At 54.3% G+C, this 24,567-nt stretch overlaps 2 protein-coding genes across 5 annotated transcripts; one reads left to right on the forward strand and one right to left on the reverse strand.

Moving 5' to 3' along the window:
- The first annotated feature begins 775 nt into the window (after window positions 1-775).
- Window positions 776-19,920, forward strand: DENND1C (DENN domain containing 1C). Of its 4 annotated transcripts, none has more exons than XM_074384738.1 (23): window positions 776-909; window positions 4,099-4,163; window positions 4,250-4,293; window positions 4,436-4,485; window positions 5,835-5,954; window positions 6,040-6,109; window positions 7,185-7,265; window positions 7,358-7,423; window positions 7,514-7,567; window positions 7,682-7,792; window positions 8,919-9,019; window positions 9,105-9,150; window positions 9,272-9,373; window positions 9,458-9,583; window positions 12,845-12,949; window positions 14,626-14,716; window positions 14,812-14,852; window positions 16,027-16,098; window positions 16,732-16,776; window positions 18,470-18,577; window positions 18,772-18,839; window positions 18,976-19,183; window positions 19,303-19,920. In XM_074384738.1, exons 4-23 carry the CDS (start codon window positions 4,442-4,444, stop codon window positions 19,918-19,920), a joined length of 2,277 nt encoding a protein of 758 aa, XP_074240839.1. In that variant the 5' UTR covers window positions 776-909; window positions 4,099-4,163; window positions 4,250-4,293; window positions 4,436-4,441. The 4 variants fall into 4 exon arrangements, with proteins under 4 accessions (XP_074240839.1, XP_010347832.2, XP_074240838.1 ...); XM_010349530.3 differs by lacking the exon at window positions 776-909 and adding an exon at window positions 1,096-1,871; XM_074384737.1 differs by lacking the exon at window positions 776-909 and having other exon boundaries at window positions 1,878-4,163.
- A 700-nt stretch (window positions 19,921-20,620) lies between these two features.
- On the reverse strand, window positions 20,621-23,451 carry CRB3 (crumbs cell polarity complex component 3). The gene is made up of 5 exons (XM_003938859.3): window positions 23,309-23,451; window positions 22,908-23,083; window positions 22,070-22,149; window positions 21,094-21,237; window positions 20,621-20,752 (listed from the first exon to the last, which is right to left on the reverse strand). Exons 2-5 carry the CDS (start codon window positions 22,987-22,989, stop codon window positions 20,681-20,683), a joined length of 378 nt encoding a protein of 125 aa, XP_003938908.1. The 5' UTR covers window positions 22,990-23,083; window positions 23,309-23,451; the 3' UTR covers window positions 20,621-20,680.
- Between the last annotated feature and the right edge of the window lie 1,116 nt (window positions 23,452-24,567).

Consider the following 24,567-nt stretch of genomic DNA (forward strand, 5'->3'; position numbering starts at 1 on the left):
CTCTCAAGCAGCTGGGAATACAGGTACATCCCACAATGCCCAGCTAATTTTTGTATTTTTTTTTTTTTTTCGAGACGGAGTTTCGCTCTTGTTACCCAGGCTGGAGTGCAATGGCGCGATCTCGGCTCACCGCAACCTCCGCCTCCTGGGTTCAGGCAATTCTCCTGCCTCAGCCTCCTGAGTAGCTGGGATTACAGGCACGCACAACCATGCCCAGCTAATTTTTTTTTTTGTATTTTTAGTAGAGACGGGGTTTCACCTTGTTGACCAGGATGGTCTCGATCTCTTGACTTCGTGATCCACCCGCCTCGGCCTCCCAAAGTGCTGGGATTACAGGCTTGAGCCACCGCGCCCGGCCTAATTTTTGTATTTTTTAAATTAGAGGCTGGGCATGGTGGCTCACTTTGGAAGACTGAGGCAGGTGGATCACCAGGTCAGGAAATCATGACCAGCCTGGCTAACACAGTGAAACACCATCTCCACTAAAAATACAAAAAATTAGCCAGATGTGGCGTTGGGTACCTATAGTCCCAGCTACTTGGGAGGCTGAGGCAGGAGAATTGCTTGAACCCAGGAGGTAGAGGTTTCAGTGAGCCGAGATATGAGACTCTGTCTCAATACATACATACATACATACATACATACATAATGGGATTTCATCATTTTGACCAGGCAGGTTGAAAACTCCTGACCTCAAGGGAACCACCTGTCTCGTCTTTCTGTGCACAGTGGGTGTGCATCTGTGACTAAGTTCTTTTTTTTTTTTTTTTTTTTTTTTTTTTGAGGCAGGATCTTACTTTGTTGCCCAGGCTGGAGTACCATAGTGCAGTCATGGTTCACTACAGCCTCGAACTCCCTGGACTCAGGCGATCCTCCTGGCTCAGCCTCCTTAGTAAGCTGGGACTACAGGTGAGTGCCACCACACCCAGCTAGAATTTTTCTTTTCTCTCTCTCTCTCTCTTTTTTTTTTTTTTTTTTTTTAGAAATGGGGTTTTTTCTCCATGTTGGTCAGGCTGGTCTTGAACTCCTAACTTCAGGTGATCCACCCACCTTGGCCTCCCAAAGTGCTGGGATTACAGGCATAGGCCAATGCACCCAGCGCCAGCTATAATTTTTGTAGCTTTTTGTGGACACAGGGTTTCACCATGTTTCCTAGGCTGGTCTCGAACTCCTGGGCTCAAGAGATCCTCCCACCTCAGCCTCTCAAAGTACTGGGATTATAGGCATGAGCCACCTCACCCGGCCTGGAGCTGTGTTCTGGCTGTAGGACTCACTGTCTCTCTGTATCTGTCTGTCATCCCTGGCTGTTCTAGGCTGTTTGTCTGTGCTGGTGACTTTCTGAGTGTGTGCCCGTCTGTCTGTCCCTGCGCCTGTACTCTGTGCTCTTTGTCCCCATCCCTGGCACCCCCACTGTCCACTTTACAGGTGGCTCCCTCTGGTGGTCCTGTGATGACCGTCCAGGGCAAATGGACCAAGGGAAAGAAGAGTTAAGAGAAGGGGAAGCATTTTATTAATAGACAAACCGTGAATCTTGGCTGTTGCAGAGCAGGGAAAGAGATACGAGGGCCCGGGCTTGATGCAGGGGACCAGACATGATCCAGCCTGGCGGGATGGAGCCGGGGGTCTGGCTTCCCAAGCTGACCACGTATTACCCACCCATCCTCAACATAATTAGCAGGCAGGATGCCTGGGTTTCTCACAAGGGGTGGGGGCAGGGCCTCTGTCCGGGGACGTCACCCGTTAAACTTCCTCTCTCAGCCACACAGGAAGCTGAGCCAGCTTGGGGCCCAGCACACACAGGCCCCCCCAGGACCCCTGGGGAGAGGGCCCCGCTGGGCTGGCCCTGCAGGGACCATGGGATCCAGAGCTGAGTAAGAGCTGCCCTATCCCTCATTCTCTGGTACAAGATTCCCAGGTTGGGTCTGAGCTGGGGCAAAGGGGAGCTGGGGCTCGAGCAGGCCCAGGAGGTGCCATGACCCGCAGGGGCAGGTGGCTGGAATCAGACACTCTGCTGGCCTCCGCTGTGACCTTCACTCTGGGACAGGCCACTCTCAGACTCTCAGTCTCCTCTCTCTCTCTCTCTCTCTCTTTCTCTCTCTCTCTCTCTCTCTCTCTCTCTCTCTCTTTCTCTCTTTCCAGCTCCTGTGATTATGTCTGTAGCTCTGTGGATGCATGTACCGTCTTCAGGGGTTCCACGGGGTGGGTGATCAGGGCAGATGGGAGGCTGGGTGTTCATATGAGTGGGTGATCGTGTGTGACTGTGTCAGTGTGAGGGTGAAGTGCTGGGTATCCCATGTCGGGGACTATGATTGCAACCGGGAAGGACGGTGTGTCTGCAGCTGATCTCCCTCCAGGCCTCCCCCTCTCTCCTTGAGCCCAAGTTTGCATCTTCTGCTTGATATGGGGACAGGGGAGGAAAGCAGAGATTTCAGGGCTTACAGTAAGGATGCAAGTATCCTGCCCTCCTTTCTCTGATGAGACATGGGGGATCAGCCACCAGGGCCCCATGGGGTCTAGCACACAGAGACACACAGACAGGCTGAAAGGCTGCCAGTTACCCAGCGACACTCACAGCTGCACAGGAAACTATAGATGTCATTCACTTGCTCGGGCACACATGCTTGAAATCTATGCAAGAAAATGTAGATATCATGGCCAGGTGTCGTGGCTCACGTGTAATCCCAGCACTTTGAGAAGCCAAGGCAGGCAGATTATCTGAAGTCAGGAGTTCAAGACCAGCCTGACCAATACGGTGAAGCCCCGTCTCTGCTAAAAATATAAAAATTAGCCAAGCGAGCTGTAATCCCAGCTACTAGGGAGGCTGAGGCAAGAGAATAGCTTGAACCCCGGGGGTGGAGGTTGCAGTGAGCTAAGATTGTGCCACTGCACTCCAGCTTGGGTGACAGAGCAAGACTCTGTCTCTATTTTTTTTTTTTTTTTTTTTTTTTTTTAGTAGACGGAGTCTCACTCTGTATCCCAGGTTGGTGCAATGAGGAGATCTCAGCCCGCATCCCGGGTCCTGGTTCAAGCCATTCTCCTGCCTCAGCCTCCAGAGTAGCTGGGATTATAGGCAGAAGCCACCATGCTCCGCTAATTTTTGTATTTTTAGTAGAGACGGGGTTTCACCATGTTGACCAGGCTGGTCTTGAACTCCAGACCTCGTGATCTGCCTGCCTTGACCTCCCAAACTGGTGGGTTTACAGGCGTGAGCCATCATGCCCGGCCTTTTTTTCTTTTCTTTTTTTTTTTTTTGAGACGGACTTTCACCCTTGTTGCCCAAGCTGGACTGCAGTGGTGCGATCTCCGCTCACTGCAACCACCGCCTCCCGGGTTCAAGTGATTCTCCTGCCTCAGCCTCCCCAGTAGTTGGTATTACAGGCATGCACCACCATGCCTGGCAAATTTTTGTATTTTTAGTAGAGACAGGGTTTCTCCATATTGGTCAGGCTAGTGTCGAACTCTTGACCTCAGGTGATCCGAGCACCTCAGCCTCGCAAAGTGCTGGGAATACAGGGGGTGAGCCACTGTGCCCAGGGAGAGTCCATCTCAAAAAAAAGAAAAAAGAAAATATAGATGTTATTCACTTAGCTTGGGACTGTCCACTATATCTGGGCAGTCCCACCCCACCGACAGAGGGGACAGTCTCATTTTTTCAAGCAGACAGCAGACAGGGTGACACACACACTGCTTGCTCACACAAGCCATGCACTCAGCCACACACAATCAGACAGCCACACACAGTCACACTTTTTTTTTTTTTTTTAAATAAAGATGGGGTTTCACCATGTTGGTCAGGCTGGTCTTGAACTCCCGACCTCAGGTGATCCACCCACCTTGGCCTCCAAAGTGCCTGGATTACAGGCGTGAGCCACCACTCCCGGCCTACGGTCACATGTTCTCACTCCATCCTGTACTTGTGTGCACAGTTAACATTGCTGCACATACAGCCTCACACCACCACACACAGCCACAAACCCCCAGTCACACACATGCCAACACACATGATGCATGCCCACACAACCACATTGGTGTGCAAAGTGGCAGACACAACCACACAGCCACAGAAGCAAGACTCTGGACCCCTTCTGCATCCTACAGAGGGGGCTCCCCCGCCGTGTTTGACTGGTTCTTTGAAGTGGCCTACCCTGCCTCCCTGCAGGAGGGTGAGTTGGGAGCTTGGGAGTGAGGGAGTTGGGAGGGGAGGGTGGGCCGGCGTTGCTGAACTTAAGAGATCTGCTGTCTTCTACAGATCCCCCCATCCTGCGGCAGTTCCCCCCAGACTTCAGGGACCAGGTATTCAGGCTGTCTCTCCCCCCCATCCCCCACCTCCCGCCGCCCAGAGCCAGGGCTGGTCCCCCAGGGGAAGGGGACTCTGTGTCTTGGACCTGGGCCCAACCCGAGCGGCCAAGCAGTCTGCGCTTTTCTTCACCTCCAGGAAGCTATGCAGATGGTGCCTAAATTCTGCTTCCCTTTTGATGTGGAAAGGTATGGAAGGGCAGGGAAATCCGAAGACTTGGGGACTCAGATCTCTCAGGGGCCCCAAGGACTCAGGCATCTGGAAACCCATACACTCAAGGACCCTGAGACTCAAAGACTCAAACACTTGGGGGCTCTGAGAACTTAGGGACATATATGCATTAGCATCCAGGGACTCAGACACTCGGGGACCCAAAGATCCTGGGACTCAGGGCCCCAGAGACCTAGGGATTCAAGGACCCAGGAACTCAAGAACCCAGGAACCCAGGGATTCAGGAATGCAGGGACTCAGGGACTCAGGGACTCAGGGACTCAGGGACACAGGGACTCAGGGACACAGGGACTCAGGGACCCAGGGACCCAGCGACCCAGGGACCCAGGTACACAGGAACCCAGGGACCCAGGGACCCAGGAACCCAGGGACACAGGGACACAGGGACCCAGGGACCCACAGACCCAGGGACCCAGGGACCCAGGGACTCAGGGACCCAGGTACACAGGAACCCAGGGACACAGGGACACAAGGACTCAGGGACACAGGAACCCAGGGACCCAGGGACACAGGGACTCAGGGACACAGGAACCCAGGGACCCAGGGAACCAGGGACATAGGGACCCAGGGACCCAGGGACACAGGGACCCAGGAACCCAGGGACACAGGGACACAGGGACCCAGGGACCCACAGACCCAGGGACCCAGGGACCCAAGGACTCAGGAACCCAGGGACCCAGAGACTCAGGGACACAGGGATTCAGGAACCCAGAGGTCCAGAAGCTCAGAGATCCAGGGATTCAGGGACCCAGGACCCAGAGACTCAGGGACTTAAGGACACAGAGATTCAGGGACTCAGGAATCTAAGGACTCAGGAACTCAGAAACCCAGGAACCCAGGAACTCAGGGATTCAGGGACTCAGAGACTCAAGGATTTGGGGACTTGGGAACCCAGAGACTCAAAAATATGGGGATTCAGGGACACAGAGACTCAGTGACTCAGGGACACAGGGACACAGGGACCAAGGGACTTAGGGATTCAGGAATTCGGGAACCCAGGGGCTCAGAGACATAGGGACTCAGGAACCCAGGGACTCAAGGACACAGGGACCCAGGGACTCAGCAACCCAGGGACTCTGGAACCCAGAGATCCAGGGATCCAGGGATCTAGAGATCCAGAGACCCAGAGGTCCAGGGACCCACAGATCCAGGGACCCACGGATCCTGAGACAGGGAGACCCAGGCATGCAGGGATTCTGACAACTAGAGACCTAAATACCCAGGGTCCGAGGAGCTTTGTTGGGGTGGGGGGAATCCTCAGACAGCGGGGATGCCCAGGTCTCTCTAACAGCCCTTCCCACTCCAGGGAGCCCCCCAGCCCTGCCGTGCAGCATTTCACCTTCGCCCTCACAGACCTTGCCGGCAACCGCAGATTTGGTTTCTGCCGCCTGCGGGCGGGTACCCAGAGCTGTCTCTGCATTCTCAGGTGTGGGATATGGGGGTTGGGGGTGGGGTGGGGGCTGGGAAAGGCTGAGGCCTAGTGACACCGTGAACGTATCCTCTCTCCACAGCCACCTGCCTTGGTTCGAGGTGTTTTACAAGCTACTGAACACAGTGGGAGACCTCCTAGCTCAGGACCAAGTGAGACCAGTCCCTCTCTCACTCCTGTAGGAGTCCCAGTTCCCACCCACTAAGCCCCCAACCCCTCTCAGATTTCCCAGGCCTGGCGGGCACATTGTGCCACACCTGTAGTCTCAGCACTTTGGGAGGCTGAGGTGGGAGGAGTTCGAGACCAGCCTGGGCAATGTAGTGAGACCCCCGTCTCTACAAAAAAATAAGTAAATTGGCCGAGTGCGGTGGCTCACACCTGTAATCCCAGCACTTTGGGAGGCCAAGGTAAGCGGATCACCTGAGGTTACAAGAAAAAAATTAAAAATTTTAAAAAGCCAGACAGGTGGCTCACGCCTGTAATTCCAGCCCTTAGGGAGGCCAAGGCAGGAGGATCCCTTGAGCCCAGGAATTCAAGACCATCCTGGGCAACATAGGGAGATCTTGTCTCTTTTTTAAAAATTATTATTTCTTTTATTTATTTATTATTATTTTTTTTTTTTAAGATGGGGTTTCACCATAATGGCCAGGCTGATCTTGAACTCCTGACCTCAGGTGATCCACCTGCCTCAGCCTCACAAAGTGCTAGGATTACAGGTGTGAGCCACCCCGCCTGGCCTCTTTTTTTTTTTTTTTTTTTTAAACGGATGGGCGTCTCGCTATGTTGCCTAGGCTAGAGTGCAGTGGCTATTCACAGGAGCGATCCCACTGCTGATCATCATGGGAGTTTTGACCTCCTCCGTTTCCAACCTGGGCCAGTTCACCCCTCCTTAGGCAACCTGGTGTTCCCCCGCTCCTGGGAGGTCACCATATTGATGCCGAACTTAGTGCAGACACCCCGATCAGCATAGTGCCCTACAGCCCAGAACTCCTGAACTCAAGCGATCCTCCAGCCTCAGCCTCCGAGTAGCTGGGACTACAGGCACACGCCACGGTGCCCTGCTTTTTAATTTCTTTTCAAGAAAAAAAAAAAAAAAAAAAAAAAAACTCCCAGGCCTGAGCCTTACCTGACCTGAGCTCCTCCCACACCACTCAAGCTTAGTCATAGCCCTTGGAATCCCCAGTCACCTCTGGCTCAGCCACCCCCACTCCCCCACCTCCCACCCAGGTCTCCGAGGCAGAGGAACTTCTTCAGAATCTGCTGCAGCAGTCCCTGCCAGAGCCCCAGGCCTCAGTGGGGCTGGAGCTGGTGAGTAGCTCCCATTCCCTGGACGCTGGACCTTAGGTGGATGGGAAGGCTGCATCCCAGACCTGATGACCACACTCCTATCTCTTCCCCAGGGCAGCGGAGTCACCGTCTCCAGCGGGCAGGGCATCCCGCCCCCTACCCTGGGGAATAGCAAGCCGGTGAGTGGGGCTTGGGGACCCTGGAAGGTCGGGGATCCAGGTGAGGCCAGCCTCCTAACTGATTGGTCCCCACGCCAATACCCCCACCAGCTTTCCTGCTTCGTGGCCCCAGACTCCGGCCGCCTACCATCCATCCCTGAGAACGTGAGTGGAGACCCGGGAGGGGTTTCTGGGGGTGTGAACAGGTCCCGAAACCCGGACGGGGGAATGCAAGATCCAGGGGCCCGTCCACACCCAGCACGCCTCTCTGATCCTCAGAGGAATCTAACGGAGCTGGTGGTGGCTGTGACCGACGAGAACATCGTGGGGCTGTTCGCGGCGCTCCTGGCCGAGCGAAGAGTACTGCTCACCGCCAGCAAACTCAGCACCGTGAGGCGGGGCCCCCGGGGGGGGGGAGGGACAACGGTGCTGATTCCTGGCTCTAACCCCACTGCACGGGACGTGAAGGCGAAGTCTTTGCTCCGCCACCTAGAAGGTCTCCGAGAGTTAAATTCTAGCCCTGCCCCATATGGGAGGGGCCTGCGCTACAGCTCCTCCTCTTTGGGAGTACTAAGCACAGGCTCCACCCACCATGGGCCACCCACTATGGTCTGGCTCCACCCCTCCGGATACTCAGGGACCCTGAGAACTAGGGACCTATACACATGGGGATCCAGGGACCCGGGGACCCAAGGATTCAGGGGCTCAGAAATCCTAGGACCCACGGAACCCCTAGGAATAGAGATTCAGATAACAAGGGACCCATAAAACTAGAGATGCATACTCCCAGGGACCCTAAGACCCAGGAGGTGGAGGCTGGCTCCACCCCTCGGGGCGGGGTCAAATTATTGCATTTCGGCTCCACCTCTTTGGGTGGGGCTCCATCCTGGCTCCACCCCTAGGGTGGGGGCCAAATGTTGCATTCTGGCCCCGCCTCTTTGGGTGGGGTTAGGTCGTGGCTCCACCCCTAGGGTGGGACAAGGGCGGGATACATTATAGCTCAACCTCTTTCGGGGTGGAGTTCGTGGAGGCTCAGTCCTAGCTTTACGTCTATGCTGGAAGACCCAGGGGAGTTGCCTATTAACTGCATTCCCTTAGAGAAAGGGAACGGAACGGGACGGGACGGAATAAGTCCTGGCCTCACCTGCTTAAAGCGCTGTAAGTAGCCAAATTCCTGGTCTCCACATGATTTCTTTTTTTTCTTTTTTGGAGGGGAGGGGATGGAGTCTCGCTCTGTCACCCTTCTGGAGTGCAGTGGCACGATCTGGGCTCACTACAATCTCTGCCTCCTGCGTTAAAGCAGTTCTCCTGCCTCAGCCTCCCGAGTAGCTGGGACTACAGGTGCACGCCACCACGCCCAGCTAAACCACATGATTTCTAAAGGGGTTCGAGTTGTCACCCATTACCCAGCAGCGGATGGGGACGGGGAATAGGAGACGGGATGTAGGAAACGCCTGGAGAGACCCCGTGCCAGAGGGTCCAGGCCCTGACTCCACGCCCCGCCATCGCTCCCTAGCTGACCTCGTGCGTCCATGCGTCCTGCGCACTCCTGTACCCCATGCGCTGGGAGCACGTCCTGATCCCCACGCTGCCCCCGCATCTGCTGGACTACTGCTGGTGAGCGAGGGGAGCTGGGAGGGGCAGGGCCAGGGGGCAAGGCCTGGGGGCGGTGCCTGCATGACCCCGTCCCCTCGGTCCACAGCGCGCCCATGCCCTACCTCATTGGAGTGCACGCCAGTCTCGCCGAGGTAAGCACCGATCCACCCAGATGGCGGGGACGTGAGAGATCCCCCTCCTCCTACATCCCCAGATAGCCTCCTTTGCCAAAGGATCCTTGGGCTCTGAGCAGCCGGCCCTGCTCTTCCGCAGAAAGTTCGAGAAAAAGCCCTGGAAGATGTCGTGGTGCTGAACGTGGACACCAATACATTGGAGACGTCCTTTAATGATGTGCAGGCGCTGCCCCCAGACGTGGTCAGTGTCGCCCCTCCCTCCCTCCTGCCCTGGGAGACGGGCGCCGCACACCTGCCCACTCAGGGCTACTCTCCTGCGCTCCAGGTGTCCCTGCTGAGGCTCCGGCTCAGGAAGGTCGCCCTGGCCCCCGGGGAAGGGGTGTCTCGTCTCTTCCTCAAAGCCCAAGCCCTGCTCTTCGGGGGATACCGAGACGCCCTGGTCTGCAGCCCGGTGAGCAGCGGGGACGTTGCGGGAGAGGTCTCGTGGGTTCCTGAATGAGTCGCTGAATGAATCACAATGATAATGATAGGTACAGGGGCCGGGCGCGGTGGCTCACGCCTGTAATCCCAGCACTTTGGAGACCGAGGCAGGTGGATCACGAGGTCAGGAGTTCAAAACCAGCCTGCCAAGATGGTGAAACCCTGTCTCTACTAAAAATACAAAAAATACAAAAAAAAAAAAAAAATAGGCCGGGCGCGGTGGCTCAAGCCTGTAATCCCAGCACTTTGGGAGGCCGAGGCGGGTGGATCACAAGGTCAAGAGATCGAGACCATCCTGGTCAACATAGTGAAACCCCGTCTCTACTAAAAATACAAAAAATTAGCTGGGCATGGTTGTGCGTGCCTGTAATCCCAGCTACTCAGGAGGCTGAGACAGGAGAATTGCCTGAACCCAGGAGGCGGAGGTTGCGGTGAGCCGAGATCGCGCCATTGCACTCCAGCCTGGGTAACAAGAGCAAAACTCCGTCTCAAAAAAAAAAAAAAAAAAAAAAAAAAAAAAAAAAAAAAAAATAGCTGGGCGTGGTGGCAGGCATCTGTAATCCCAGCTCCTCGGGAGGCTGAGACAGAACCGCTTGAACCTGGGAGGTGGAGGTTGCAGTGAGCCGAGATCACATCACTGCACTCCAGCCTGGGCGACAAGAGTGAGACTCCGTCTCAAAAACAAATAATCATAATCATAATCATAGTTACAATAGATGGCCAAAGGCAGTGGCTCACACCTGTAATCCCAACACTTTGGGAGGCCAAGATGGGAGAATTGCTTGAGCCCAGAAGTTCAAGACTGGGCAAACCTACCCCTCTATATATTTTGTTTGTTTGTTTGTTTGTTTGTTTTTGAGACAGAGTTTTTTCCCCCTACCTCCCCCACCCCCAAGACAGAGTTTCACTCTGTCGCCCAGACTGGAGTGCAATAGCACAATCTCTGCTCACTGCAACCTCTGCCTCCCAGGTTAAAGCGATTCTCCTCCCTCAGACTCTCCAGTAGTTGGGACTACTACTCGAGAGTCTGAGGGAAGAGAATCGTGTACCACCACACCCAGCTAGTTTCTGTAGTTTTAGTAAAAACAGGGTTTCTCTATATTAGCCAGGCTAGTCTTGAACTCCTGACCTCAGGTGATCTGCCCACCTTGGGCTCCCAAAGTACTGGGATCACAGGCTTGAGCCACCATGCCCGGCCACCATCTTTTTTTAATTTAAATAATAATGGAGGGGCAAGGAAAAATAATAATAATGATAATGATAGGTAGCATTAATGAAGTGCTTACTTTGTGCCTCTGTTTGCCTGTCTGTAAAATGGGACCCAAATAGTGCCACCCAAGGATACTGGAATCAGTGAATCAGCGAATCAGCATCTTCCCTGCACTTTGAATCGCACCTGGCATACAGCAAGCACTCAATAAATGCTAGCTTCTACTACTGTTATTCTCTCATTTAATGCTCATACATTTTGAGAAGAATGCTGTGACAGTCACATTTTCCATATGAGAAAACCAAGGCTTGGACGAGTCCACAGTGGGTGAATGTTGAAGCCAGGACCTTGCTCTCTGAAGTCCCCTCCCCTATTTTTCACCAACAATCCATAAAAACTGGGGGGTTCCAGTATCACTTGAGCATCTGACACTCTTGTCATCTCTGCATTCTGAACCTGCACATCTAACCACCCACTTCCTCTGTCTCCACTCCGAATGGGCCCCATAATTGTTTGCCTGAAATTAATGCACTGATCTCTCCCCCATGCCTTCGACTCCCTCACAAGGAGGCTTCTCTTTTTTATTTTTTATTTATTTATTTATTTATTTATTTATTTGAGACAGAGTCTTGCTCTCTTGCCCGAGGCACTGGAGTGCCGTGGCATAATCTCAGCTCACTGCATAAACTCCGCCTCATGGGTTCAAGGGATTCTCCTGCCTCAGCCTCCCAAGTAACTGAGATTACCGGCACATACCACACCACATTGGCCAATTTTTTTTTTTTTTTTTTTAAGACAGAGTTTTGCTCTTATTACCCACGCTGGAGTGCAAAGGTGCTATATTGGCTCACTGCAACTTCTGCCTCCTGGGTTCAAGCAATTCTCCTGTCTAGCCTCCCGCGTAGCTGGGATTACGGGCATGCACCACCATGCAGAGCTAATTTTGTGTTTTTACTAGAGACAGGGTTTCTCCATGTTGGTCAGGCTGGTCTTGAACTCCTGACCTCAGATGATCGGCCTCCCAAAATGCTGAGATTACAGGCTTGAGCCGCCGTACCCAGCAGTTTTTGTATTTTTAGTAGAGACGGGGGTTTCACCACGTTAGCCAGGCTGGTCTCGAACTCCAGACCTCAGGTGATCTGCCAACCTCATCCTCCTGGAGTGCTGGGATTACAGGCATGAGCCACCAGTCCTGGTCCTCTGCTATCAGGCATCTGCCTTCATCTCCCAGAGTCTGTCCTTCCTGCAGTGGCCAGAGGTCACTACCAGTGAACACCTGAGTCAGATCACGTCCCTCTCCTGCCTACAGCCCTCCAGGGCTTCCACCTTACTTGAGATAAAAGCTTATATCAGCCAGGTCAGTGACTCACATCTGTAATCCCAGCACTTTGAGAGGCCAAGGTGGGTGGATTGCTTGAGCCCAGGAGTTCAGACCACCCTGGGAAACATAGTGAGACCCTGTCTCCACAAAAACTACAAAAATTAGCTGGGCATGGTGGTGTGCACCTTGGTCCCAGCTACTTGGGAGGCTGAGGCTCACTTGAGCTCAGGAGGCAGAGGTTGCAGTGAACAGAGATCACACCACTGCATTCCACTGCATATGACAGAGACCCCAACTCAAAAAAAGAAATGGGGGCTGGGTGTGGTGGCTCACGCCTATAATCCCAGCACTTTGGGAGGCTGAGGCAAGCAGATCACGAGGTAAGGAGTTCGAGACCAGCCTGGCCAACATGGTGAAGCCCCATCTCTACTAAAAATACAATAGCCGGGCATGGTTGTATGTGCCTGTAATCCCAGCTACTCAGGACTCTGAGGCAGGAGAATTGCTTGAATCCAGAAGGCGGAGGTTGCAGAGAGCCAAGATTGAACCACTGCATTCCAGCCTGGGTGATAGAGCAAGAGGCCCACACAGGGTCAGGCACACAGCAGGTGCCTAATCAATATTTGCCATATAAATACATAGTAATATGAGGGAGGGACAGGGGCACCCCAGGGAGCTCAGAACTCTGACACTTCTTCCAGGGTCAGCCAGTGACCTTCAGTGAGGAAGCCTTCTTGGCCCAGAAGCCTGGGGCACCCCTGCAGGCCTTCCATCGGCGGGCTGTGCACCTGCAGCTGTTCAAACAGGTACGCCAGAGCCCTGAGGATGCAGCCGGGGCCAGAGGTGGACTGCTGGGTCCCCGAGGGCTGGTCTGAACTGGCAGGGTGGAGGGTAGACTCCTGGGTCCCTGAGGGTATGGCTGGAGACAGTCCAGCAGGATCCCACTCCAGGGTTCCCAGGCGGGGAAGGATTGAACTCTTGGATTCCTAAAGATGGGAGCCCCCGGCCAGGCTCGGCGGCTACCACCTGTAATCCCAGCACTTTTGGAGGTCCTGGGAGGGTGGATCACCTGGCCAACATGGTGAAACCCTGTCTCTACTAACAATACAAAAATTAGCTGGGCACGGTGGTGTGCACCTGTAATCCCAGCTACTTGGGAGGCTGAGGCAGGAAAATCACTTAAACTCGGGAGATGGAGGTTGCAGTGAGCTAAGATCGCACCACTGCATTCCAGCCTGGGCGACAGAGCAAGACTGTCTCAAAAAAAAAAAAAAAAAGAAAAGAAAAAGATAGAAGCCCCCAACTCCTGGGTTCCTGGGGGACAAGACCTATCTTAGGTCTCTGAGGGAAATCAGGGTGGGACCAAATTCCCAGGTCCCTAAGCAGGTATCTTCCTGGGACTAGGGTGTCTGTCTGAGCTGGACTCCAGAGCAGGCAGGTCCCAGGATTTCCCGAGACCTAAGGATATCGGGGGAAGGGTGGTAGGTGGGGCTGAACTTCTAGGTTCCTGCGAAAAGGTAGCTTGGACCCCTAGATTGCTGAAGATGGTGTCAACCTACCCTTGGCTCACTGAGAGCTGGTGGGTAGATCTAGAGGGGGCAGAATTCCATTTCTGGGTCCCTGCAAAGGGTGGGGCTTGATCCCTGGGAACAGGTCCTGACTTGGGGAGGGAAGAGAAGGTGGAATCTCTGCTTCCTCAAGTGAGGGCTCCAGGCCAGAGGCAGTGGGTCATGCTTGTAATCCTAGTACTTTGGGAGCCCGAGGCCAGCAGATCACCTGAGGTCAGGAGTTCGAGACCAGCCTGGCCAACATGTTGAAACCCCATCTCTACTAACAATACAAAAATTAGCTGGGTGTAGTGGTACATGCCTGTAATCCCAGCTACTTGGGAGGCTGAGGCAGGAGAATCGCTTGAACCTGGGAGGAGTTGTTTGCAGTGAGCCAAGATTACACCACTGTACTCCATCCTGGGTGACAGAGTGAGACCCTGTCTCAAAAAATAAAAAATAGGCCGGGCGCGGTGGCTCAAGCCTGTAATCCCAGCACTTTGGGAGGCCGAGGCGGGTGGATCACGAGGTCGAGAGATCGAGACCATCCTGGTCAACATAGTGAAACCCCGTCTCTACTAAAAATACAAAAAACTAGCTGGGCGTGGTGGCGCGTGCCTGTAATCCCAGCTACTTAGGAGGCTGAGGCAGGAGAATTGCCTGAGCCCAGGAGGCGGAGGTTGCGGTGAGCCGAGATCGCGCCATTGCACTCCAGCCTGGGTAACAAGAGCGAAACTCCGTCTCAAAAAAAATAAAAATAAAAATAAAAATAAAAAAATAATAAAAAATAAAGTGGGCTCCAGTTTCCCACGTGCTTGGGGATAGGCAGGTTGGAGGCCAGAGATGGCTTCTACATCTTGATGGCAGGCAGGCTGTGATGCCGTGGGATTCCGGAGTGTCTGCTGCTGCTTCTCATTTACTGTTCCACACCACAGTTCATCGAATCCCGACTGGAGAAGCTCAACAATGGGGAGGGCTTCTCAGATCAATTCGAGCAGGAGATCTCCGGCTGCGGGGCCTCCTCAGGTGAGCCCTGAGTCCAGCCCCGGCTCCCCCCCCCCACCTCCACCCCCAACCTCAGCCAGCCTTTGGTGACCTCCGAACTCTTCTCCTTACTCTAGGGGCCCTTCGATCCTATCAGCTCTGGGCCGACAATCTGAAGGTAAGACCACCAAAACAATAGGCCGGGCGGGGTGGTTCATGCCTGTAATCCCAAGGTTGGGAGGCGGAGGCAGAAGGATTGCCCAGACCAGAAGTTTGAGACCAGCCAGGGCAGTATGGCGAAACCCCAACTCTACTTCAAAAAATACAAAAGTTAGGCTGAGCGAGGTGGCTTACGCCTGTAATCCCAGCATTTTGGGAGGCCAAGGTGGGTGGATCACGAGGTCAGGAGATCAAGACTATCCTCGCTAACATGGTGAAACCCCATCTCTACTAAAAATGGAAAAAATTAGCCGGGCATGGTGGCACATGCCTGTAGTCCCAGCTACTTGGGAGGCTGAGGCATGAGAATCACCTGAAGCCAGGAATCGATGGTTGCAGTGAGCCAAGATCACACCACTGCACTCCAGCCTGGGCAACAGCAAGACTCTGTCTCAAAAAAAAAAAAACAAAAAAAAAACAACACACACAAAAACACAATTAGCCAGGTGTGGCTGTAGTCCCAGCTACTCAAGAGGCCTAGGTAGAAGGATGGCTTGTGCCCAGGAGCCAGAGGTTGCAGTGTGATCATGCCACTGCACTCCATCCTGGGCGACAGAGCAAGACCCTGTCTCAAAAACCGCTTGTTGGCTGTGCACGGTGACTCCTGTCTGCAATCCCAGCACTTTGGGAGGCCGAGGCAAATGAATTGGCCTGAGGTCAGGAGTTTCAGACCAGCTGGGCCAACATGGAGAAACCCCATCATCTCTACTAAAAATACAAAAATTACCCAGGCGTAGTGGTGGGTGCCTGTAATCCCAGCTACTCGGGAAGCTGAAGCAGGAGAATTGTTTGAACCCAGGAGGCGGAGATTGCAGTGAGCCGAGATGGCACCACTACATTCCAGCCTGGGTGACACAGCAAGACTCTATCTCAGGAAAACAAACAAACAAACAAAACTCTGTTCTTTGGGACTCCACCTCAAAAAAACAAAAACACTTGTTAAGGATCTCATGGGATTAATTTAATCCCATGACTGTCACCAGGTAGGGTCATGATTATGATCACATTTATATAGGTGAAAAAATGGGGACTCAGAGAGGGAAAGGGGCTTGATCAGCATGCCACGACCTGGGATGGGAAGGTGGGATGGATCTGGCCCAAGCCTGTCTCCCTTGGTATCTTCTCTCCCCCAGAAAGGTGGAGGTGCCTTCCTGCATTCAGTGAAGGCCAAGACCCAGCCAGCCGTCAAGAACATGTACCGCTCGGTGAGACTGGGCTGGGCAGGCCACTCTTGCTGGGGTAACGAGGGGGAGGGGACAGAGGATACTTTGATCTCCCAAGGGATGGAACGTTTTGACCCTGGCAGACACTTTAAAGGCACATGATTTAATCAGAACTGAACCAGCAGTTAAACCATTCACAACTCTTCCCCCTTTTATTTTGTGTTTGTGATACTCATTGTGGGAATTCTACCCTTCCCCTTTAAAACCAACAGCCAAGGTTCACTGGCAAACATTCTTTGTCCTCCGATGCTACAGTTCCAGCTTCTGCCTTTTTTCCCCCAAGCCTAGAAGTTTCCTGGTGCCAATTTTTGCAGCTTGAAATTGTCCATGCGATTTTATTCTTTGCCGCTGTGAGACAGGAACGCTTTGCCATGTTGCTTTGCTGCTCCCCATTTTGTTTCTGGATGACTTCCTCCGGGAATGCTTGTTTTATGTTAGTCAAAGGGGTGAAAGTTTGCACTGACTTCTTAGGTGGTGTCTGGGGGGTGGTGAGCATATTTGAGACACGGAGATGGACAGATGGTAAGATAAAGCTATCTTAGGGGACAGAAGTCTGAGCTCTCAAATGCCCAGGATCTCATCACCTCAGGTAATTCTTCCTCTGCTCTTTAATAGGCCAAGAGTGGCTTGAAGGGAGTACAGAGCCTTTTAATGTATAAGGTAAGACGAGCTGGCCTGGTGCGGTGGCTTACCCCTGTAATCCCAGCACTTTGGCAAGCCGAGGCAGGAGGATCACTTGAGCCCAGGAGTTTGAGACCAGCTTGGAAAATATAGTGGGAACTTGTCTCTAAAAAAAAAATATTTAGGCCGGGTGCAGTGGCTCACACCTATAATCCCAGCACTTTGGGAGGCCAAGACGGGTGGATCACGAAGTCAAGAGATCGAGACCATCCTGGTCAACATGGTGAAACCCCGTCTCTACTAAAAATACAAAAATTAGCTGGGCATGGTGGCGCGTGCCTGTATTCCCAGCTACTTGGGAGGCTGAGGCAGGAGAATTGCTTGAACCCAGGAGGCGGAGGTTGCGGTGAGCCGAGATCGCGCCATTGCACTCCAGCCTGGGTAACAAGAGCCAAACTCCATCTCAAAAAAAAAAAAAAACATTAAAAATTAGCTGAACATGGATTCCTTGAGCCCAGGAGGTGGAGGTTGCAGTGTGCTTAGATAGCGCCACTGCATGCCAGCCTGGGTGACAAAGAGAGACCCTGTCTCAAAAACAAGAAGACTGGCCGGGCGCGGTGGCTCATGCCTATAATCCCAGCACTTTGGGAGGCCGAGGCGGGTGGATCACGAGGTCGAGAGATCGAGACCAACCTGGTCAACATGGTGAAACCCCGTCTCTACTAAAAATACAAAAAATTAGCTGGGCATGGTGGCGCGTGCCTGTAATCCCAGCTACTCAGGAGGCTGAGGCAGGAGAATTGCCTGAACCCAGGAGGCGGAGGTTGCGGTGAGCCGAGATCACGCCATTGCACTCCAGCCTGGGTAACAAGAGCGAAACTCCGTCTCAAAAAAAAAAAAAAAAAAAAAAAAAAAAATTTAGCTGGGCATGGTGGCGCGTGCGTGTAGTCCCAGCTACTCAGGAGGCTGAGGCAGGAGAATTGCCTGAACCCAGGAGGCGGAGGTTGCGGTGAGCCCAGATCGTGCCATTGCACTCCAGCCTGGGTAAACAAGAGCGAAACTCCGTCTCAAAAAAAAAACAAAAACAAAACAAAACAAAACAAAAAAAAAAACAAGAAGACTGAGGCCGAGCCTGGTGGCTCACACCTGTAATCCTAGCACTTTGGGAGGCCAAGGTGGGTGGATCACCTGATGTCAGGAGTTCAAGACCAGCCTGGCCAACATGGGGAAACCCCATCTCTGCTAAAAAAAAATACAAAAATCAGCCAAGTGTGGTGTCAAGCGTCTGTAATCCCTGCTACTCAGGAGGCTGAGGCATGAGTATCACTTGAACCCAGGAGGGGAGGTGGAGGTTGCAGTGAGACGAGATAATGCACTGGTATGGTGGCTCACATCTATAATCCCAGCACTTTGGAAGGCTGAGGCGGGTGGATCACTTGAGGTCAGGAGTTTTAGACCATCCTGACCAACATGATGAAATGTCTCTACTAAAACTACAAAATTAGCTGGGCGTGATGAAACACGCCTGTAATCCCAGTTACTTGTGAGGCTGAGGCAGGAGAATCACTTGAACCCGGGTGGCCGAGGTTGCAGTGAGCCAAGATCTCACCATTGCACTCCAGCCTGGCTAACATGAGTGAAACTGTCTCAAAAAAAAAAAAAAAAAAAAAAAGGTGGGGCCTGGGGGGAGGTTCCCTGGCAGAGGTTCCCAGTTCATGCATTCTCTTCCTAGGATGGGGACTCTAACCTGCAGAGGGGGGGCTCCCTGAGGGTCCCAGCCCTTTCCAGCCGCTCAGACCGCCTGCAGCAACGCCTTCCAATCACTCAGCACTTCGGACAGGTGAGAGTGCCCCTCCCGCACACACCTGGATTGTCACTGAATCCTCCACCCATCCCAGTCCCTATCCAGACAGCTCACCTCCTCCTTCAACTCCCCTGATAGTTGGCACCCACTTCACACTCACCTTCCTCCAGCAAGCCTCAGCCCCCAGATTCTGCAGCCTCCTGAGGTCCTGTGGCCCCTATCCTTTGCAGAATCGGCCCCTTCGCCCCAGCAGGAGACGCAGACTGGAAGAGGGACCTTCTGAGCCCCCAGGGGTGGGGTAAGACTAAAGTGGAATAGCAGTGTTGAAAGTGGGAGGCTAGGACTGATGGGGAGGAGGGCTCCCAAACTCCAGAGCAGCCCCACCAGGTCTGGGGGTCTTGGGCAAATATCTGAGGCTACCCATCCTCACCCAGGACACCCCCTCTAACACCCGAGGATGAGGGGTGCCCGTGGGCAGAAGAAGGTCTGGACAGCAGCTTCTTGGGGTCTGGAGAAGAACTGGATTTGCTGAGTGAGATTCTGGACAGTCTTAGCGTGGGAGCCAAGAGTGCAGGCAGCTTGAGACCAAGCCAGAGTTTAGACTGTTGTCACAGAGGAGACCTGGACAGCTGCCTCAGCCTGGTGAGAACCTCGCCCACTCCCCCAACCCTACTCCACGTCTTCTCCTAATGGTCCATCCAACTTGCCAGCCCCTCTGACATCTAAAAGCCACAACTTCCCTATCCCTCCATCCCACCCAGCCCAACATACCAAGATGGCGACCAGACGATAAGAAACTACCAGAGCCCCAGCCCCTGTCCCTGTCCCTGCCGGCAGACCTGCTGTCCCTGCAAAACACCCCATCTTTGGATGCCACCAGCTCCTCAAAGGACCCCAGGTCCCAGCTGATACACTCAGAGTCTGACCAACAAGTCATCTCTCCATTTCAGACCTCACCAGCCTCTGCAGACCCACATATCTGGGGGGACCCCGAACCCTCTCCTCTCATAGAGCCCCTAATTCTTCATCTCACCCCTTCCCACAAGGCAGCTGAAGATTCTAGAGCCCAGGAAAATCCCACGTCTAGGCTCTCCCCCGCACCCACCCAGCCCAGCCCTCCAGAGAGCCCCCAAATTCTGGCCCCCACAAAGCCCAGCTTTGATACGGCTTGGACGGCCCAGCTCCTTGATCATTCCTCAGACCCCAGTTTCCTGGAGAACCCCAGAGCCCAGCCTCCCAAGGCCTTGCTAGCAGAGCACGCTCCCCTCCAGCCACTTGAGGAACCAGGAGCCCCCAATTCCCCCACCAGCAACTGGCAAAAGCCCCAGCCCAGCAGCCGGCCCAGAGTGGCTGATCTTAAGAAGTGCTTTGAGGGTTAAGAATCGGGTCCAGCCGGGCACAGTGGTTCATGCCTGTAATCCCAGCACTTCAGGAGGCTGAGGTGGGTGGATCACCTGAGACCAGCCTGGCCAACATAGTGAAACCCCATCTCTACTAAAAATAACAAATTAGCCGGATGTGGTGGCACACGCCAGTAGTCCCAGCTACTTGGGAGGCTGAGGCAGGAGAATCGCTTGAACCCAGGAGGTGGAGGTTGCAGTGAGCCGAGATCGCGCCACTGCACTCCAGCCTGGGTGCCAGAGTGAGACTCAAAAAAAAAAAAAAAAAAAAAAAAATGGAATCAGGGGTCCAGGGGAGACCCCAGTCCCTCAATAAAGCCGTAAGAGCCCAAAGCTATCTTTTTCCTGGTGAATTTTTTGGTGACCTCACTCTGCTTAGAAACCCATCCCACCCACCTCTGTCCCTCCAAGGGCAGCCTCTCTAACTGGCTCCCAGCAGGGAAGCCTCTGATCCCCTGGGATCCTTGCAACAGTTCCTCTTGGCATTTGTCACTTCCATCTAGGCTAATGCCCCCACCAGCTCAAGCACAAAAAAGCTTTTATTACACCTCACTACTAATTTTATATAAATATATAAAAGTGAATAGCCCCATCCTCCCTTGACCTCAGGGGCAGAGTCTTTGAAGCACTTTCTTCCCTGCTATTCCTAAGCACAGGGTGGATCTGACTGCCCAGAGAGGGTACTGCCTTTCCCCAAGGTCACACAGCAGTGAAGGGAGACAGATGCAGGAGAGGGGACCTAGATGGGCAGGCAGCCCCGCACCGTCTCCTTGGAGTCCTGAGGGGCCCGGGCCTCGGCCGCATGAGAGAACTGAAAGAAAGGAGAGGGGGTTGTGGGGCCTGCAGGACACGAAGAGAAAAGTTGGTTCCGCAAGCAGGGCGGTGGGTCCCGAGCCCCAGCACCCTGAGCTGCAGGCACAGCCAAGCAGAGGCAGCATGCTACAGAGAGCCCGCCAGGTGGGTGCCCCCAGCCTCTCCCCCAGAGTCCTGCTGAGCCATCAGAGGCTGGTGTCCCGGTGGCAGCTGCGGTGTACAAGCCAGCACCCGGCATTCCTGAGTAGTGTTCGTGGCTGCAGCAGGCCCCAGCATTCAGATGAGCCGCTCCTCTGGCGGCAACTTGAGGTTGGGGGTCGGTGGCACACGGGCACCCACCTGCTCCTCACTGCTGGGCCGGTAGGTGCCCTCCGTCTGCCGCTTCTCCCGAAGCTTCCGCACCAACAGTGCCAGCCCCACCGCCAGGAGCAAGGCGGCCAGGATGGAGAAGACCACGATGATGGCAGTGATGGCCTCCTGAGACTACAGAGAGAGGACAGGGGTGAATCACGTGAGCCAGGGGAGCCTGTCCACCTCCACCTGAATGGCATCGCCCTACCCCCTCCACCCCCCCACCTACACGCACACACACCTGCCACTTCTGGTAATCTGGTCCCCACACTGGGGCTTCCTGGATCCCTGCCTACCTTGTCTGGGGCACCAAGGCTCCCAACCACCTGCCATGTCTGGGACTCTGGCTTTGTTTTTTGTTTTTTGTTTTTTTTTTTTGAGACAGAATCTTGCTCTGTCACCCAGGCTGGAGTGCAGTGGCACAATCTCAGCTCACTGCAACTTCTGCCTCATGGGCTCAAGCAATCTCCCTGCCTCAGCCTCCCGAGTAGCTGGGATTACAGGCATGTGTGCCCCGATGCCTGGCTAATTTTTTGTATTTTTAGTAGAAACGGGGTTTCACCATGTTGGCCAGGCTGGTCTCAAACTCCTGACCTTGTGATCCGCCCGCCTCAGCCTCCCAATGTGCTGGGATTATAGGAATGAGCCATCACGCCCGGTGGGGGACTCCTGCTTTCATCACATCCACCAAGTCTGAGCTGCTTGCTCCCCACCCACCTGAGAGGCATGTGGAGTTTCTGAGCCCCACACCTGACAGGTACAGTATTCTTGTCTATTCCCTCCAGGGTCTCCTAGTCTTCCTGGTCTAAGCCTTTAGGTCTCTCCTACTTAAAACTCTCCAAAGCTCTGACCTGCCACCTCTGGGGGAAGGGGGTGTCCTGTCCTTTCTGCATGCTAATGTGCTCTATGTGTGACCCCTGGATAATATCCTCTCTGCCATGTTCCCACACAGCCCTCCACTCACCAGGGTGCCATTGGAGCTGGAGCTGGCGCTGGTGGATGTAGGCAAAACAGTGCTACTGTCATTTGCAGAAGGGGTAGTTACTGTGGAGGGCGAAGGCAGTGAATAAATCAGTCTCCATCTTTCTGTCCCATCCCCACCCACCTGCACCTGCTTGGGACACTCCCCTTCGCCACCCCCCAGCAGGCAACTCAAACTACACCCCACTGAGCCTTTCATTCGCACACAGTGTGTGCCCTGCAGGCAGCACCCGTTCCTCTAGGTGTTTGCTCCTCCAGACGTTCCCCCACCCCACCCCAGCCCAGCAGAGCCCAGCACCACGTCCCGAAGCCCAGCCCTCCCCCATTCACCTCTCGGCCCTGGTCCCTTAAGGATCTGGGCGGGTCTAGCTCTTCCCTGGAGTGTCTGACTCACACCTCCCCCCAGGCTCCCGAAACGAATCTAAGACTGAATGGGGTCTACCCCTTTCAGCCAACCGGGTCGACCGGGCTCGGCAGACTTTCCTCCCAGCTCCCAGTTCACCCAAAACACCTGCACTATCCCAAGACTCAAGTACACAGCCCTTACCTTCCCCTAAGTCCTACTTACGAACTTCCACTCCAACACACAATTCCACCCCACCCAGGAACTCGGGTCTCTTGGACCAACTCCCACTGTCCAAAGAAGAAACTAGAAATCCTAACCCCCACACCCCTAATCCGTAGACCCCTCCCCAAGGTATTGCCCGCTCCCCAATTCTTGACCCTCTCTGTGCCTCAGATACCCAGCGCTTCTAAGCCATTCCCCAGCAGAGACCCAGGAATCCGGACCCCTCCCCCCAGAGCTCTCAGCCGGTACCTACTTTGCCCCCACGCTCGGCCCCAGCGGGCCAGCAGGAACGGCAGGCCCAGCGCCAAAAGCAGCCCCAGGCCGGGGTTCGCCATGGGCTGGGTGGCGGGTTGGCAGCGCCGAGGAAGGGGCTTCTCGCACGCGCCCCTCCTACCGCATCTCCGGCCGGGGGCACCTGCGACGGGGCACCTGGGAGCCGGGGAAGGAGAGAGGCCCGGGCGTTAGGATTGGGGTCTGGACACTGGCGCCAGGGCACCCATGAGTTCCGCCCCGCACCAGCCGCCAGAGGTCAGCGATTAAAGATTAACTCCAGGGAGCGCGTTCCTGGGCTCGGAAAAGGAAGGAGACGGGACTGGACGGGGGAGGGTGGGGGGACGAGGGGGGCAGGCCTAGCGGTGCGTCCTGCCTTCCTACCTGGCCCGGGCGTCTTTGACCTAGCTCAGGTTCCTGGTCCGTGTCCCTCCCTCGAACCCTCAGTCCGTCGGTCGGGCTTTCGGTCCGATCCCACCGGCTCCGCCCGCTCACGTGACCCGGAAAGTTTAGTCACTTACCTGGGAGGAGAGCGCACTTCCGGCTTGTGCACCTGAGTCTTGATGAGAGGGCGGAGCCAAGAAAGGGGCGGGGCCGCGCTGCGGGCGCACCTGTAACGGGAACCCAGTCCCGTCAGGGGGATGCGGGGAGGGAGACGGCGAAGGCGAGCAGGTGTAAGGAGGACCTCACACCTGCATTGCAAGCACATTTGTAGGAGCGCACAGGTGTGGAGACGCAAGGAGTATGTCAGTAAGTACCCGTGCACGAGGCATTCTTGCCTAGGGCAGACTTGGATGGGGAGTGCTTAACGTCAAAAAACACCTGCCTAGGCGCAATGACTCACGCTGTAATCCCAGCATTTGAGAGGCCGAGGCATTTGCTTGAGGCCAGGAGTCGGAGACCAACCTGGGCAACACAGCAAGACCTCTTTCTCTACAAAAAAGAGAAAAGAAAAGAAGTCGGGAGCAGTGATCCTGTAATCCCAGCGCTTTGGATCGCTTGAAGCCAGGAGTCCGAGATGAGCTTGGGTAACACAAGCTTTTGTAGAGACCTCTGCCTCTACAAAAAAAAAAGAAGAAGAAAATAAGCCCGGCGCCAGAGTGACGTGATCCTGTAATCCCAGTGCTTAGAAAGGCCAAAGCAAGAGAATCACTTGAGGCCAGGAGTTCGAGATCGGCCTGGGCAACATAGGGAAGCCCTATCTTTACAAAAAAAAAAAAAAAGAAGAAGAAGAAGAAAATTAGCCGGCCGTGATGGCGCACACCTGTAGTCCCAGCTACTTGGGAGGCTGAGATGGGAGGATCGATTGAGCCCAGGAGTGGAGGTTACAGTGAGTCTACTATGATTGTACTACTGTATTCCAGCCTGGGTAACAAAATGAGACCGTCTCTTGAGACCTGTGGGGAACCAAGCCTGTACAGAAGACTCCTATACGGGCGTCCACATATAAGAAGAGCATACAGAAAACATCTGGCTAACCATGGTGGCTCACGCCTGTAATCCCAGGCCGAGGCAGGCAGATTATGAGGTCAGAAGTTCAAGACCAACCTAGTGAAAGCCGTCTCTACTAAAAATAACAAATTAGCCGGGTGTGGTGGCACACGCCAGTATCCCAGCTACTGGGAAGGCCGAGGCAGGAGACT

Source organism: Saimiri boliviensis, chromosome 14 (assembly GCF_048565385.1).
Source record: "Saimiri boliviensis isolate mSaiBol1 chromosome 14, mSaiBol1.pri, whole genome shotgun sequence".
NCBI lineage: Eukaryota > Metazoa > Chordata > Mammalia > Primates > Cebidae > Saimiri > Saimiri boliviensis.